This window comes from Elephas maximus, chromosome 2, assembly GCF_024166365.1.
Source record: "Elephas maximus indicus isolate mEleMax1 chromosome 2, mEleMax1 primary haplotype, whole genome shotgun sequence".
NCBI classification, from domain to species: Eukaryota; Metazoa; Chordata; class Mammalia; order Proboscidea; family Elephantidae; genus Elephas; species Elephas maximus.
Genome location: NC_064820.1, coordinates 81,319,431 through 81,336,113, shown reverse-complemented (window position 1 = coordinate 81,336,113; position 16,683 = coordinate 81,319,431). Strand labels below are relative to the sequence as shown.

At 39.1% G+C, this 16,683-nt stretch overlaps 1 protein-coding gene across 2 annotated transcripts in view; it reads right to left on the bottom strand.

Moving 5' to 3' along the window:
* Positions 1–16,683, bottom strand: part of IQGAP2 (IQ motif containing GTPase activating protein 2) — a 328,172-nt gene that overhangs the window by 27,910 nt on the left and 283,579 nt on the right. For both annotated transcript variants that reach the window (XM_049865807.1, XM_049865815.1), the window contains 5 exons: positions 13,574–13,798; positions 11,530–11,670; positions 11,078–11,162; positions 10,032–10,264; positions 7,940–8,072 (listed from right to left, as the gene is read on the bottom strand). In XM_049865807.1, the coding sequence (XP_049721764.1) occupies positions 7,940–8,072; positions 10,032–10,264; positions 11,078–11,162; positions 11,530–11,670; positions 13,574–13,798 (817 nt within the window). The remainder of the gene's footprint in view (positions 1–7,939; positions 8,073–10,031; positions 10,265–11,077; positions 11,163–11,529; positions 11,671–13,573; positions 13,799–16,683) is intronic.

Here is a 16,683-nt window from a genome sequence, read left to right as displayed (position 1 = left end):
TGTGGGACTGGTAGCCCTAGTGGTATGAGTATGATTTTAGTTGTTTTGTGCAACCACCTTACAAAACTCTGAATCATAACGATAAAGTTATTCCGTTCTCCATTCTCTCTCCTTTTAATGGTTTTATTAAGTTATAATTCACATATTATCAAATTCACTCATTTAAAATAAAGCATGCAATGATTTTTGTTATATTCAGAGTTGTGAAACCATCAACACTATATAATTTCAGAACATTTCCATTAATCCAAAAAGAAACTCAGTATGTATTAGCAACACTCCCTGTTCCCCCTCCTCCTGTTAGTTGTTAGGGCCTCTGAGTCCGTTCTAACTCATACCAACTGTATGTACAACAGAACAGAACACTGCCAGTGTTGCTTATTGGTCAAGTTGTGAGAATTTTTATTTTATATTGAGGTGCAATCCATACTGAAGGCTATAATCTTTGATCTTCATCAGCAAGTGCTTCAAGTCCTCTTGACTTTCAGCAAGGAAGACTGTGTCATCTGCATATGGCAGGTTGTTAGTGAATCTTCCACTAATTCTGATGCCGCGTTCTTCTTCCTGTAGTCCAGCTTCTTAGATTATTTGCTTGCCACACAGACTGAATAAGTACAGTGAAAGGATACAACCCCGATACATACCTTTCCTGATTTTAAACCACACAGTATTCCTTTGTTCTGTTCAAATGACTGCCTCTTGGTCTGCGTACAGGTTCTACATGAGCACAATTAAGTGTTATGGAATTCCCATTCTTCACAATGTTATTCATAATTTGTTATAATCCAGAGTCGAATGCCTTTGCATAGTCAATAAAACACAGTTAAACATCTCTCTGGTATTCTCTGCTTTCAGCCAAGATCCATCTGACATTGGCAATGATATCCCTTGTCTGACATACTCTTCTCAATATGACCTGAATTTCAAACAGTTCCCTGTTGATGTACTGCGGCAAACATTTTTGAATTTTCGCAAAATTTTACTTGTGTGTGATATTAATGATATTGTTTGATAACTTCCACATTCTGTTGGATCACTTTTCTTTAGAATGGGCACAAATATGGATCTCTTCCAGTCTTTCGAATTTCTTGTATAGATGAGTGAGCACTTCCAGCGCTGCATCTGTTTGTTGAAATATCTCAATTGGTATTCCGTCAATTCCTAGTTTTTTGCCAATGCCTTCAGCGCAGCTTGGACTTTTTCCTTCAGTACCATCAGTTCTTGATCATATACTACCTCCTGAAATGGTTGGGTATCGACCAATTCTTTTTGGTACAGTGACTCTGTGTATTCCTTCCATCTTCTTTTGATGCTTCCTGTGCCTTTCAATATTTTACCCATAGAATCCTTCGAAATTACAACTCAAGGCTTGAATTTTTTCTTCAGTTCTTTCAGCTTGAAAAATGCTGAGTGTGTTCTTCCCTTTTGGTTTTCTAACTCCAGGTCTTTACACATGTCATTATAATACTTTACTTCATCTTCTCGACCCGCCTTTTGAAATTTTTTGTTCAGCTCTTTTACTTCATTTCTTCCATTTGCTTTAGCTATTTCATGTTCAAGAGCAAGTTTTAGAGTCTCTTCTGACATTCGTTTTGGTCTTTTCTTTCTTTCATGTCTTTTTAATGACCTGTTTTCTTTATCTATGATATCCTTGATGTCATTCCACAACTTGTCTGATCTTTGGTCATTAGAGTTCAATTGGTCAAATCTACTTCTGAGATGGTCTTTAAATTCAGGTAGGATACACTCAAGGTCATACTTAGGCTATGCTGGACTTGTTCTAATTTTCTTCAACTTCAACTTGCATATGAGCAATTGATGGTCTGTTCCATAGTAGGCCCCTGGCCTTGCTCTGACTGATGATATTGAGCTTTTCCATTGTCTCTTTCCACAGATGTAGTCGATTTGATTTTTGAGGTTGCCAACCAGTGAGGTCCATGTGTATAGTCACCATTTATGTTGTTGAAAAAAAGTATCTGCAATGAATAAGTCATTGGTCTTGCAAAATTTGATCATGTGATCTCCGGCATTGTTTCTATCATCAAGGTCATATTTTCCAACTACTGATCCTTCTTCGATTCCAATTTTCACATCCCAATCACCAGTAATTATCAATGTATCTTGATTACATTTTTATCAATTTCAGACTGCAGAAGTTGGTAAAAATCTTCAATTTCCTCATTTCTGGCATTAGTAGTTGGTGCATAAATTTGAATAACAGTCATATTCACTGGTCTTCCTTGTAGGCATATGGATGTTATCCTATCATTGACAGCATTGTACCTCAGGATAGATCTTGAAATGTTCTTTTTGACAATGAATACGACACCATTTCTCGTCAATTTGCCATTCCCAACATAGTACGCCATATGATTGTCTGACTTACAATGTCCAATACCAGTCCATTTCGGCTCACTAACGCCTTGGATATTGATCTTTGTATAAGTTCCATTTCATTGGTGATGACTTCCAACATTCCTAGATTCATACACTGTACGTTCCATGTTCCAATTATTGATGGATGTCTGTAGCTGCTCCTTCTCATTTTGAGTTGTGCCACATCAGCAAAAGAAGGTCCCAAAAGCTTGACTCCATCCATGTCATTAAGGTCGACTCTCTACTTTGAGGAGGCAGCTCTTTCCCAGTCATATTTTGAGTGTCTTTCAACCTGAGAGGCTCATCTTCTGGCACTATATCAGACAGTGTTCTGCTGCTATTTATAAGGTTTTCGCTGGCCAGTTTTTTCAGGAGTAAACCACCAGGTCCTTATTCCTGGTCTGTCTTAGTTTGGAAGCTCCGCTGAAACCTGCCCATCGTGGGTGACTCTGCTGGTATTTGAAATACTGGTGGCATAGCTTCCAGCATCGCAGCAACACTCAAGCCACCATAGTATGACAAACTGACTATCTCCTGGAAACTACTAATCTACTTTCCGTCTCTATGAATTTGCATATTCTAGATACTTCATATGAATAGAATCACATAATATGTAGTCTTGTGTAAGACCGGCTTAACGTTTTCAAGGCTCATGTATCATGCTTCATCCCTTTATTTATTGCCAAATAATATGCCATTGTATGTATCTATCACATTGCTTATCTATTCATCAGTTGATGGACATTTGGTTTGTCTCCATTTTTGGCTATTACGAATAATGCTGCTATGAACTTTTGTGTGCAAGTTTTTATGTGGACATATATTTTTTTATTTTTCATAGGAGTAGAATTGCTGGGTCACATAGTAACTCTAGGTTTAAATTTTTCGGGAATTGCCAAAATGACTGCTGTACCATTTTCATTCCTACCGACAGGGTCCAAGGGTTCCAATTTCTCCACATCATTGTCAACACTTGGGATTTTATCTGATTTTTGGATTCTAGCCATCCCAATGAGTGTGAAGTGACATCTCATTGTAATATCGATGTGCACTCCCATAGTGACGAACTGGTGTTGCGCATCCTTTCATGCGCTTACTGGCCATATGTACACAATTGTTCCTCAGTATTTGAGGATGCCATATTTGTGAATTTGTCTATTTGCTAAAATTTGTAACCCCAAATTTAATACTTGCAGTGCTTTTTCACTCATTTGCAGATATGTGTAGAGTGGCTAAAATTTGAGTCATTTATTACGCATATTCCCTTGTAGCTGTGGTTGAACAAGGTACGCAATGCCTTCTTGTTTCAGCTCTCATATTGTAAAAAAGTGCTCTTTTTGTGGTTTATTTAGTGCCACATTTTTGTGTTTTTGCTAGTGATTTTGCTGTTTAAAATGGTCCCCTAGAGTAATGCTAAAGTGCTGTCTAGTGTTCCCAAGTGCAACAAGGCTGTGATTTACTTCATAGAAAATACATGTATTATTAGATAAACTTTGTTCAGGCATGAGATAAGGCCTGTTGGGTTCAATGTTAATCAGTCAATATATATTAAATATTGTTTTGTTCAGTTGACTTGATTCAACCCATAGTGACTCTATGGGACAGAGTAGAACTGCCCCATAGGGCTTCCTAGGCTGAAATCTTTATGGGAGATCATCAGGTATTTTCTCCCATGGAGTAGATGGTGGGTTCGAACCACTGACCTTTCGTTTAGCAGCCAAGCACTTAACCACTGTGCTGCCAGGATATATATTATATAGGTGTCTTTAAACTGAAACACATATAAAACAAGGTTATATATTCATCAGTTGATGAAAGTATTGCCCCCAGAGGCTCACGGGAACCTAACCTCATATTTCCCCTGGAACAATGGTTCAGTATTCGTTAATTCAATATCCATGGTGACTTTAAAGAACACAATTATCACAAATACTGAGGACTGGCTATATCTTCCTTGGAGAAATGTCTATTCAAATCCTGTGCCCATTTTTCAATTGGGTTATTTACCTTTTCATATTGAGTTACAGAATTTCTTTATATATTCTGAATCCCTTATCAGATACATGATTTGTAAATATTTTCTCTCATTCTGTAGGTTGTCTTTTCACTTTTTTGATGACATTGTTTGCACCATAAAAGTTTTTAATATTAATGAAGTCCAATTTATCTATTTTTTATTTTGTTGCTTGCACTTTTTGTGTCACTTCTAAGAAAACACTGCCTAACCCAAGGTCACAAAGATTTACTCTTGGTTTTCTTCTACAGTTAGTTCTAGCTCTTACATTCAGGTTTATGATCCATTTTAACTTTTGTATATGGTGTGAGGTAGGGGACCCAACTTTATTCCTTTGTATGTGGATATCCCACTTGTTTCAGCATCATTTGTTGAAAAGGTTATTCTTTTCTTATTGACTTGTCTTGGCACTCTTGTTGAAAATGAAATGATCATAAAGATTCATTTCTGGGCTCTCAATTCTATTCTATGGATTTATATGTCTACTCTTATGCTAGCATTACAGTATCTTGATTACTGCCTTTTCCATTCTCTTTTAAGATTAGTGAATGAGAGAGTAATCCTTCAGTATCAGTTGTCTTTGTGTTTTTAACAAAGGGAGAGCAGGACTCAGAGCACAGCCCCAAGGAAGTTACTATAACCAATTATTATTTACTTTTAAGGTTTCTTTTAATGGCAAGCCATGCTAGTTTTTTACTTACGGTATTAGTACTTAAGAAGTCTGGGTGTCACAAGTGGTTTGAGATTGGCTGTTAAGCTAAAGGTTGTGGTTCAAACGTACCCAGTGGCTCTGCAGAAGCAAGGAGTGGCAAACTGCTTCTATAAACATTATGGCCAACGAAACTCTATGGAGCAATTCTACATGGTGTCCCCATGAGTGGGCACTGACCTGACAGTAATGGGTTCAGTTTCTGGTACTTAGTTTTAAAGAAAAGAAATAGAATTTTTTTTTTTTAGTTGAGTTGGTTCAAAGGAAAACACTACATAATGAGGTGATATAAAGACATGGCAAAATCTGAGAGGTAGTATGTTAATGATAGAACTTTAAGGAAAAATAAGTTAGGGACAAGAATGAAATAGACTAGAGAGATACATTTATGTTCTTGTTCTCTGAAGAGAGGACAGCCAATTTGGCTGCTGTCTCCAAAAACGGATGACTTAGGCCAGCTTCTACCCTTTATTCTGGTAATTACAGTATATAAAAATTTCCTGAAAATTTCTCTTTAAGGGGTTATTATTTTGAAGCTAGACAGGTCCCTTAAAGAACAAGAGGCAGACATGTGGCCACAGGCTTGGCAGGTCCTGCTGCTGACTGTGCTTGTGTCTGCATGTGGATGCTTCCTCATTTGAGACAGACAAAAAACAGGACAGCCTTCCTTTGCTATAACATTTCCCCTCATTACATCTGCTTCCAACTTAACACAAGAAAGAATTCCTAATCAGTCACAAGCTATATTTCCCAGGACTGGGTTCTGTTTCCAATTCTTGTTAACAAAAGAAACAGACTATTTTTTCTTAAAAAACAACAATGTAAATTAACACAATGACACTTTCTCTCTGCTATCCTTGGGAAAGAATCTCTCATGCTCAAAGAGGACTCCCACCACTTCTGTGTGTGTGTGAATATTGCCATCAGCAAATGTGCAGCCAACATGTGGATATTTCTTTTTTTTTTTTTGCAATGGATAATCTCTCTTGAAAACAGACAAATGGATCATTGCTCAAATATGACTGAGTCTATTCCCCCACCGGAAAATCATTTTTGCAAATGCTATATTACTGACCATGTTTTCTCTGTGATTTTGGGTGTTTATATAGACAGAAATGCAGCACTGCCTGTTTATTCTAAACAGCCAACTCACTCCTTCAGCTGGTCACTCAGGCCTATCCTTGTTTTGGGCCACTCAAAATACATATTGAGAGCTTGTTGCAAATGCTGAAAGTACCCTGGTCCAATCGTGAAAATAGGCAATCAAAACTAGACCCAGTCGTTCTTCCAAACCCATACGTATCCTTTAGTTTCTAAGAGAAACCGAATAATAAAGGCTGAAAACTTTAAGCAGCCAATTCTGCAGCTTGTTAGTATATCTGGTTTGAAACCTAAAACCAAACCCATTGTTGAATTGATTCCGACTCATAGCAACACTACAGGACAGGGTAGAACTGCCCCCATAAAGTTTCCAAGGAGTGCCCAGTAGATTCAAACTGCTGACCTCCTGGTTAGCAGCTGTGGCTCTAAACCATTACACCACCAGGGTTTCCTCTGGTTTAATAGAGAAGGACATATTACTAAACATGACCTTTGAGAAGCATATGTTTTTCATTCCCTCTAGTTGTGTACGTAATCTAAAGTTGGATATATCCTTAACCAGAGCTTCTCAAAGGAACCTGGGTGGCACAAGTGGTTTGTGATTGGCTGTTAACATAAAGGTTGGAAGTTCGAATCCACCCAGTGGCTCCATGGAAGAAAGGCCTGGCAAACTGCTTACAGCTCAGAAAATCTTATGGAACAATTCTATTCTGTAACACATGGGGTGGCCTAAAGGTTATAGCTAAGAAAACCCTATGAACAGTTTTACTCTGTAACACATGGGATTGTCACAAGTTAGGGGGCTTACCCAGCAGCAGTTAACAATGACAGGGCTTCTCGAACTTTAATGTGCATTCAAATCACTTGGGGATCTTGTTATGATGCAGATTCGGATTCAGGAGTTCTGGGGTGTGTTTCTAAGATACCCTTCAAGACTTTGTTTTGAGTAACGAGGTCCTAAGCTATCCTTGAAAAAGTTACCTTTTAAGTGCCTTGATTTTTCAAAAAACAAGTTCTGACTGGTCTTCAAAAAAAAACAAAACAAAACAAATCCCAATGTTTATCCTCTTTTTTCACATTAAATGATTAAAAAAACCACCCAAGGCTTCCCAGTGCCAACCACAGTGTACATAACAGGCACTGAATACATGTTAATCGTTGATAGTGATGACGACTGATGATGGTTGATTTGCACACAAATCACATAGGCTGTAAAACGGCATGCTTCTAAGAAATGGGAACTTTCAGAGCGATGGAAGTAATTCTTTGCAGGAGGCTATTGGGTGGGGGTTTCTTCTCTTCCCTAACCTTGAACAGCCCATTTACTCCCTCCCTCTTTGTGTCCAAACATTAGAATAAAGAAAACATTTTTATTTCCTAGAAAGTATTGGAAAAGCGGAGAGGACTCCTCCGCAGGGAGAGAGACAGGGTGTGGGTCCAGGCAGTGTGAACTTGGTGGGTGGGGAGACCACCAAGGCCCATCTCTGTTCAAGGCTCAGCTGAACATTCAAGGCTGGACTTTGTAAACACATTATGTAAAAAGTAAACTCTTCTTGTTTGGGAGAAGGCATTGCATTAATGTAGAAGAATCAGGGAATGAATCATGCAGAGTTTTTTAGGTTTAAAAATACGAGTACCAGCACATGCTTATATTAAGTCCTGTGGAGGCTAAGTGTTTTCAGAATAACAAAAGTCTGAACCACAGGTGCCTTACGCAGACTCTTCCCCACCCCACTTACTGAGTGCGTGCTGATGATTTCTTCAATCGAAATGTAGATGACTGGTTTGCTGACTGTCACTATGTCTGAGTACTTGTCCATATTAAACTTTTCTTCTGGCTCAGCAACATTACATGCTTCTTGGAAATATTTCCTAACAAAGGGGAAAAAAAAAATCTTGTCAAATTTGTGAGTTAAACAGCCTCACCAGAATAGTTAGGAAATCTTGAAGGATGGTTTGGTTTAGTGCTTCATTCTCCGCCCCAAACCTTATGAGGACTTGTTACAGCATCTTCCAGACTGGCTCCTGACTGTGGAGGCCAAGGCCATGTTTCTGGAGGGTTGGCCCAGTTCCTCAAACAGGACTGGGGAGAGCTACAAGGGCTTCAGACCCTGTTAGTGACTCAAGTTATAGCATTTAAATAAAATAAAAATGTCAAGACTGGTATTTCTTGATCTGAGAATTAAGTCATCCTGGAGAACACAATCGAAAAAGCAATTCATCAGATTTGCTACTTTAAATGGTACAAGCTCCTGGGCCTACAACACCCTATCAACCCTTCAAAACTTCTGTCCCCAATTTGACAAAAATGAGAATTAAGCCTACTCTCAGTTGATCTGAACAATTAGTTGCCAGTTAATGGAAAGACTGTTAAGGCTGGACACACAAATAAATGCAATGTCCTATCCCTCCAGTACTCAGACCTTAAAAAAGTCTATTTTAATTCTATAGCAAATTTAGACAGAGATCAAGAAAAGCCAGGTGTCTGTGATTGCAGTTTAGAAGTCTCAGATAGTTTTTGCCCAAAAAAAACCTTGCACAGGTACAATGTATGTTTTATTCTATAAAATCATAGATATTCCATATGCCCGAGCTTCATCAAAACTATTAGGAAATATGTTTCATTTGGCATATCTCCTAATACACCAGAAATGATCTCTACCTTCCCGGGTAGAAATGGCCCAGATGACAGTTGTCTTCCTGTACATTTTTGGCTATAATTTTCCATGGGTTGATGAGGAACACAAAAGATAATTAAGAGCGTAAGAGAAAAAGAGATGAATTTATGGGAAAGACTTTGGTTTTGTTTCTTTTTTAGTGAGAAAGAGCTGGGAATATAGATGGCTGATAGGAATAATACGAGCAAAAGGAAGTAAAGGGAAGCTCTAGCGAGCAGAGTTCGCGAGACACACGGGGAATGGATATTACCTTTTTCATCAGTGAGGAGAACTAAAAGTAGCAGCTTGAGAAAGCAAAACTTCCTGTAGCAAGAGGATGGAGGAGAATTTCTCAAAGAGGCCACAAATTCTAAACAGAGATGAAAGATCATGAACTACCCTTGTTAGCGGATGTCATTAACCCAGAGGAAAACTGAAGAATGGAAAACTGTCATTTTCCAAGTGAGGATCAAAAGGGACCAAATTTACATCATACTTCTATGACCTACAGACCGTTTGAAGGGTAGACAAGAGAACAACATGAATGCCAGGATGCAGTACTTCCTCAGAAAACAGCAGGCAGAGTGAACCCCACTGCCGGGCTCACTCCTTTCACGTCCATGTGGCACGATTAGTGAGATAATTTGGAAAAACATAAGAGAATAGAATAGAACATATTCACACAGTCATCAGAAAACATAAAACTTGGACTTTCCCAATCCTTTCAAAGCCATATCATCAGTTTCCTACTATTGTTTGATGCTGTGAAGGCAAATTCTTCCTAAATGAGAAACTTCTTTTTTAAAAAAAAAAATCCTCAAGTTTAACAAAGCAGAAATCAGCTATTTGATTTTTAGGTTCTAATTATTATAAGCCTGTATCATACCAGGAAGAATAAATACTTCAGTCTGTCAACAGTAGAAATCAGATTTGGGAATGACTCAGTGTAACAGGGGTACTGGAGTAGGGGTGGAGATGGGATGGGGAAGACCAGCAAAAGCACCTGGCCTGTCCTTCCCTCCCTCCTCTATCCCCACTGGCAACTGGGAGAAGAAATGCACGCAGCTACCTGGGGCTTCTGTCTCCGACCCCGACCTCAAGCTCTAGGCACAAAACACACATTATTCTTGCCTACTATCTTGTAAACTTCTCCAAAAGTCAAGCTTCCTCTCACCTGAATTCCTGATACGTCTCTGATAAATAATCGTTCATAGAGGAAAGATGCTCATTTTCTCCTTCAAACAGCTTGTTGGAGGCTGCGTGCTGAAGAACCTTGGCCACTGATCCCAAGTTTCTTCTCTGGTCGGAATTTATCTGGCCGCCGGCTGTCATATCGATGATATCGAAGCCATCGGGAGCCACGATGGCCGGGTTCATATACCGATAGTATAGGAGGTTTCCAACAATCTGGAGTGATGATGCAGAAGTAAAAGGCCATTTTTAAGAGAGAAAACTGGAGAGTTTTTTAAAAGGAGAAGGCAGATCATATTCTGATCTGAATCCTAACTAGGAGTTAAGTAAAAAACAAACAAACAAAAAAAAAGGTGGGTGAAAATAATCATGTACCACTAATAAGAACAAAAAACCAAACCCATTGCAGTTGAGTCGATTTCGACTCATGGCGACCCCATGTATTACAGAGTAGAATTGTTCCACAGGGTTTTCTTGGCTGTAATCTTTACAGAAGCCAGGCCTTTCTTCTGTGGCATCCACTAGGTAGACTGAACTGCCAATCTATTGGTTAGTAGCTGAGAGCGAACTGCGCCACCCAGCGACCTTTGTATTACTAATTAAAAAAACAAAAAACATTGCTGTTGAATCAATTCTGACTCAGAGCGACCCTATAGGACAGAGTAGAACTGCCCCATAGCATTTCCACGGAACGCCTGCTGGATTCGAACTGCTGACCTTTGGGTTAGCAGCTGTAGCTCTTAACCACTATGTTGCCAAGGTTTTCATATCACTAATAGAGTTAGCAAAATTATTTCTTGGTGAAAAACATACTTGTTGCCCCCAAAATGCTCTAATATAAAGAATTTCATTAATGCGTACGATTTCCAAATTTACTTCACCATAATCAATAATCTTGACAGTCGTTAGAAAACCTGCAGCTTATCATAAATGGTCATAAATAGGGTAAAATCTTACAAAACGGTATGTTAGTAGTTTTGGCTTAAACCCCCAAGAGAAGCTATGGTGAGATTACTCTTGAAAATCTACCTTTAATAGCTCATCTTCTGTTGCATCAGGAAATTTCTCATGGATCGAATTCTTCAGTACTTTGGCTATATACCTCAATCCATAACTACATACAAAACAGATGACAAAAGAAAATAATGGAAAAAGACTAAGTGAGGAAGAAACACACAGTAATTGTTCCAGTCAACTAAAGCTGAGCAGTTTTCCTAAAAATAAAACATAAAGTGAGATGGGAATGGAATCACAGGACTTCCACTGATGATAATAACCAAGTTGTGCTTTGTGGCTACGACAGAGGCATTGTTCCCTCTTTTGAGAACAGTTATGAATTAAGAAGACAAATACAGCCAATCTGTTAAAATAGTAAACAAAAATATGAGGGCAACTCCTGTCTTCACTACCAGGGTCTATTTTACACAGTATTTCAGGAACTTTCAGAAAAGACTGTCAAAGTTGTTATATATACCACTTACGGTAGTAGATCAAGGGAAGAAATGATAGAGTTCAGAACTTTGTCAGTGACCCTTCTCAGGTTCTCGATGGATGCTTCCAGTTTATTTTTCACTTCCGGGTATGTTAAAGCTTGTTCTGTGGTCACATCATAAGGCAGCTTGCTGAAAACACAGGGGCCTGAAATTAACTGAAGGTGTAGGTACAAGCATTCTCATTCTCACCAAGCTGGTTCTAAAGTCAAGCTTTGTATATAGTGAACTTGACTTTGTCCACTGACTCCAGTGATGAAATGTTTGCTAAGTGAGGGGAGGCCCCACATGCCCAGAGGGTACCCTCTGCCATTAGTGTAGAAGAGGGACACCAGGCCCTCCCTCTGGGCTCTTCTGGGAAAACGACAGACTCTGCTAGCTTTCTTTTCTTTTAAATGTGAAAAGCATGTATTTTTCATGAAAAAAAATTGGACATGGATAGTGGTCATGACTGTACAACACAGGGACTGTAAATAATGTTACTGAGTTGTATACGTAAAAAATTAGTGAAATGGCAAATGTTTTGTTGTATATTCCACCACAATAAAATAAAAATTGTAAATATTCTTATGTTCCAAGATAAATAAGAAAGCATGTTTATTACAGAAACAATTGCATATAAGAAAACAACAACAAAAAAAGAACACTTAATATCGACCCCAGGAGAACCACTTTTCAAACCTTAGTGCATAACTTTCCAAGTTCTTCTCTATCCATGTGTGTATGTGGGCCTCACACATTCGTTCATAGGTGTAATGCAGTTTATGTGTATACAAATTCCGTAGAGATTCCATGTACGGACTAAATTTTTTTTTTTTTTTCAGAAAATGACTTATTGTACCTACATGCAACTGAACAATATATTGTGAACATCATTCTATGTCAATAAATACATTGCTATGCCGCTATTCCAAAGTTACTTATTTCATTATGTGCTATACAAATCTTCATTTAACAAATCCCCAAAGCTAAATATTTTGACTTTTCCCAGTGTTTTGCTTTATAAATAGTCCTGTGACAACCACCACGTGGTCAATTCTCTGTGCGCTTCCTTAATTATTCTTATTCCACAAAAGGTACTCTTTTGTAAGAAATAAAAAGTTGCAATTACTTAGCTCTGCAAACAACTACCTAGAATTCTACTTGGCTTTATGCTTACATGTTAAAGTTACTCACTTGCTGTCACAGATTGAATTATGTCCCCCCAAAATGTGTGTATCAATTTGGTTGGGCCATGATTCCCAGTATTGTGTGATTTTCCTGTATTTTGTAAACCCTGCCTCTATGATGTTAATAAGTGAGGATGGGCGGCAGTTGTGTTAGTAAGGCAGGACTCAATCTACAAGATAGGATTGTGTCTTGAGGCAATCTTTTGAGATATAAAAGAAAGAAGCAAGCAGAAAGAGTGGGGGACCTCATACCACCAAGAAAACAGTACCAGGAACAGAGTGCGTCCTTTGGACCTGGGGTCCCTGCACCTGAGAAGCTCCTCCACCAGGGGAGGACTGATAAAATGAATCTTTCTCCAGAGCCGACAGAGAGAGAAAGCATTCCCCTGGAGGTGACACTCTGATTTTGGACTTGTAACCTGCTAGTCAGTGAAAGAATAAACTTCTCTTTGTTAAAGCCATCCACTTGTATTTCTGTTATGGCAGCACTAGATGACTAAGACACTTGGTAATTGTAAAAAGGTATGTATTATCAGGTGAGGAAAAATCATGTGCCATCTCTTGGTTTAGGTTTAGGAAAATACATAAAGAATTAAGAGAGAGAGAATTACTGAAGTTTGGCATTGGGGATCAACTAATACTGAAATTTGAAAAGACCGTTTCAATATTAAGATGACTCAGGCAAGATCAAGGATGTGACCTGTGTGGATATGATAAAGAGAAGAATATCTTGAGTTGAAAACTGACTTCAATAATAATAAATTCTTTTCTTACCATTTGACAGCATTTAAGAGTATATATAAAAATATACATATAAAATGGTCATAAAACATGATTTAAAGATAGTATTTTCCTAGCTTAGTTACCTGGCCTCTCCAGTCTGTGTTTCTAACTGGTTCACCCAAGCCTTGTACACCTCTACTGGGCTCGTGTTAATGATCAAAGATTTGTCATTGATGATCTCCTTCACCACTGGAGCCAGCAGTTGGCGCAGGGTGTTCTGTCCACGGGCACCTCTGTTGAAGCTGACGACCATCTTGATGACTGTAGGGTTTCCAGTAACTATGTCCTGTACCTGGTCCACCTTAGATCTAAAAAAAACCCAAGCCAGAACAAAATGGATTGTCTCCATAGGCAGTTTTAAACAATGTATATATATTCTCTCTCCCAGGCTTTGTGGGGCTACCTTTTTTCTCCGTGAAGGTCGAAACTGGTATAACTTGAAAAGAAACAATAATTTGCAAGCTGTGTTTCTTATCCAAGATATTTAAGGATCTACAAATATGTTCTCATCAACCTTAATTTCAATCTAGAAGGACCAAGACCAACAATGCTGGAAGACATTGCACATGTACTCTGCCCCTTCTAGTCACTAAATTTCAAAACGTAACCTTCATTGAATGAACTGCCTTCATTTCTTTAAATCAAACTCAAATTCGTTGCACTACAGCTACTGACTACATCATGTAGCTGGGAGAGAGCTCTTCCGGACTTCCAATTGCCAACTCCTATGACCTTTCTTCTCTCCATCCCCTCCCTTTCACCTCTGTGCAACCTCTGACTCTTCTCCCTCTTAACTACTCTCCTTCCTCATGACTACCCTCCTCCCTCTTCCATATCCTTTCTCTTTAGGGTCTGATATCGCCATATTCTGGTCCTTATCTGGTTATTCCTCTTTCTTTCCTTTGTTGACTTCTCTTCCCACTTTTGGATCCTGCTTTCTTTCACATCCTTCTATATGCTCCCCTGCAGACCTCACCCACATGTACAGCTTCAGCTACCATCTCTTTGGAACCTCTCCCCTGATCTCAATCTCTACTCCACATCTCTTTCCTGAAGGCCAGTCCTGAATTTCCAAATTTCTGCTAGATATTTTCACCCACATATTCTATACCTACCCCTCAAACTCAGTGTTGATAAAAATCCAAGCTGTACTTGTTTCCTTCTGATTCCCCCATTTCAATGGATGGCAACACTACTGTCCCAATCTTCTAAACTCAAATCCTTGGCATTATCTTTCACTTTGGCTTCTATTTTTAGCAAGTTGCTAAGCTCTCTTGATTTTTCCTTCCACAATTGTGCTTTCTTTCTCCCTCCCCTGCATTACTATTCTGCCACCAAGTTCTGGGCTATCTCTGTATTTCTGCAAATGGCGGCATCTGCTGAGTCCTAAAGAGCCAAGCCCTGAAGATCCATATTACCCTCATATTGATATGCCGTTTCTTTAATCGTCATCAATATTATGACGTTTAAAATTAACCCGTTAAAGATGAAATGGTGGCTCAGAAAACTTAAGTGCTTTGCCTAAAGCACTTACTTGGTTGGTAAGCGGCAGAACCAGAACTCAAAGGTGTTTTCTGGTGCCCAGTTCAGTTTTCCAGCTCCTTCCTCACCAGCCCAACTCTCCTCCTCCCTCTTCTCCTCATGCCACACCCAGTTTGTATATACTGACCTAATTCAGAAAGAACACAGGACTTTCTCATCTGGAATACAGTAGCCTCCTAACTGGAACCCCTATGGCCTAGTCCCCTTCACCCCTCAGTTCACTTCTTAACTGCTATAAGAGTCACCTTCCTAAAGGATCATTGTAGCCATGTCACTGCACCACTTGAAGACCTTCAGTGGTTACTCACTGGTTTTATGGGGAATCTATTAATGTAGATACTTATATAGAAAAGTCTTAGTGTGATATTCAAAATCTCTCCATCATCTGGCCAATCTTTCCATCTGAAGCTTCCATTACACTTGTGCAGGCATTGTATGTATTTGTTAAAGTGAATGACTTGCTTTTTCTTTTGTATGTCTCTACGTTTAGCTCACACTATCCCTACTGCCTCAGCACTACCTATCCTTCGATGCCCAGCCAAAAAATCCACCTCCATCCAGAAGCTTGCTCTCATTCTCTTCTACGACATAAGAAATATTTCTCAATTCTGTGCATGTACAATGTAAGACTCAACCTACACATTTAAAAAAAAAAAAAAAGCCAATAAATTTGCATGACTGGAGGATGGCAGAGCAATTACAGGAAACGCAGAGTCAGAACCATGTATTACAGATGTTGGTATTATGTAATGTTTTACGGTTGCCTGCGTGTGTATTATAGTGATTTGCAAAGCATATAATGAAGTGGCTAAGAGTACAAGTTCTCAAATTAGAATGGAGTTAAATTCCACCTCTGACACTTCCTCATTGTGGCCTTGAGCAAATTACTTAAGCTATTTGTGCCTCAGTTTTCTCATTTGTAAAATGGAGGAAATGAAAGTAGCTTCCTCATTGGGCTGTAATGAATCTTAAATAAATTAACCCTTAGAAAGGGCTTAGAACACAGCATCTCCCTCAGTATTTAGCACAGAACTCTGAATACAGTAGATGCTCAGCACGATTTATTCAGTACAAAAATTACTTCATGATTCTTGAACAATAACCTAGGCAACCTCTTGCCTTTAGACCTATGAAGCTCCAATTCATGCTGTTCATACATGACTAGCAGATCAATCTTCTCAAAGTCAAATATGGTCATGTCAATACCCTGCTGAAAAATCTCTCATATCTTCCTTCCCAGACCCCAGCACTTGAGCCTGTAACTAGTGTCTCTCACGATCTGGCCCCAACCTCTTTCCAGCTTCATCTCCTGGCAGTCACTATCCAGCCACATCCTAGCCAGACGAATCTACCTTCTTCAACATACCTTGTACCTTTGTCCATGCTGTTCCCACCACCATTATGCTTTATTGTGCTATCCATCTCTTCTTACGAAAAGCATAGATAGCGATTCTTCAAGGATGTGGGTCAAGTACATCCTCTTTCGTGAAGTCTTTACCAATCAGCCCAGTTGGAAGCATTTCTTCCATCCCACTGTTACCTGTCGCACTGTGTGTATCATCACGTAGTACTTACCGCATTCCACTGCACAGCTTTACTAGTTACTCAGAAGTCACATTTCTTGTGCTGCTATAGACAGCTTGAGGGCGGA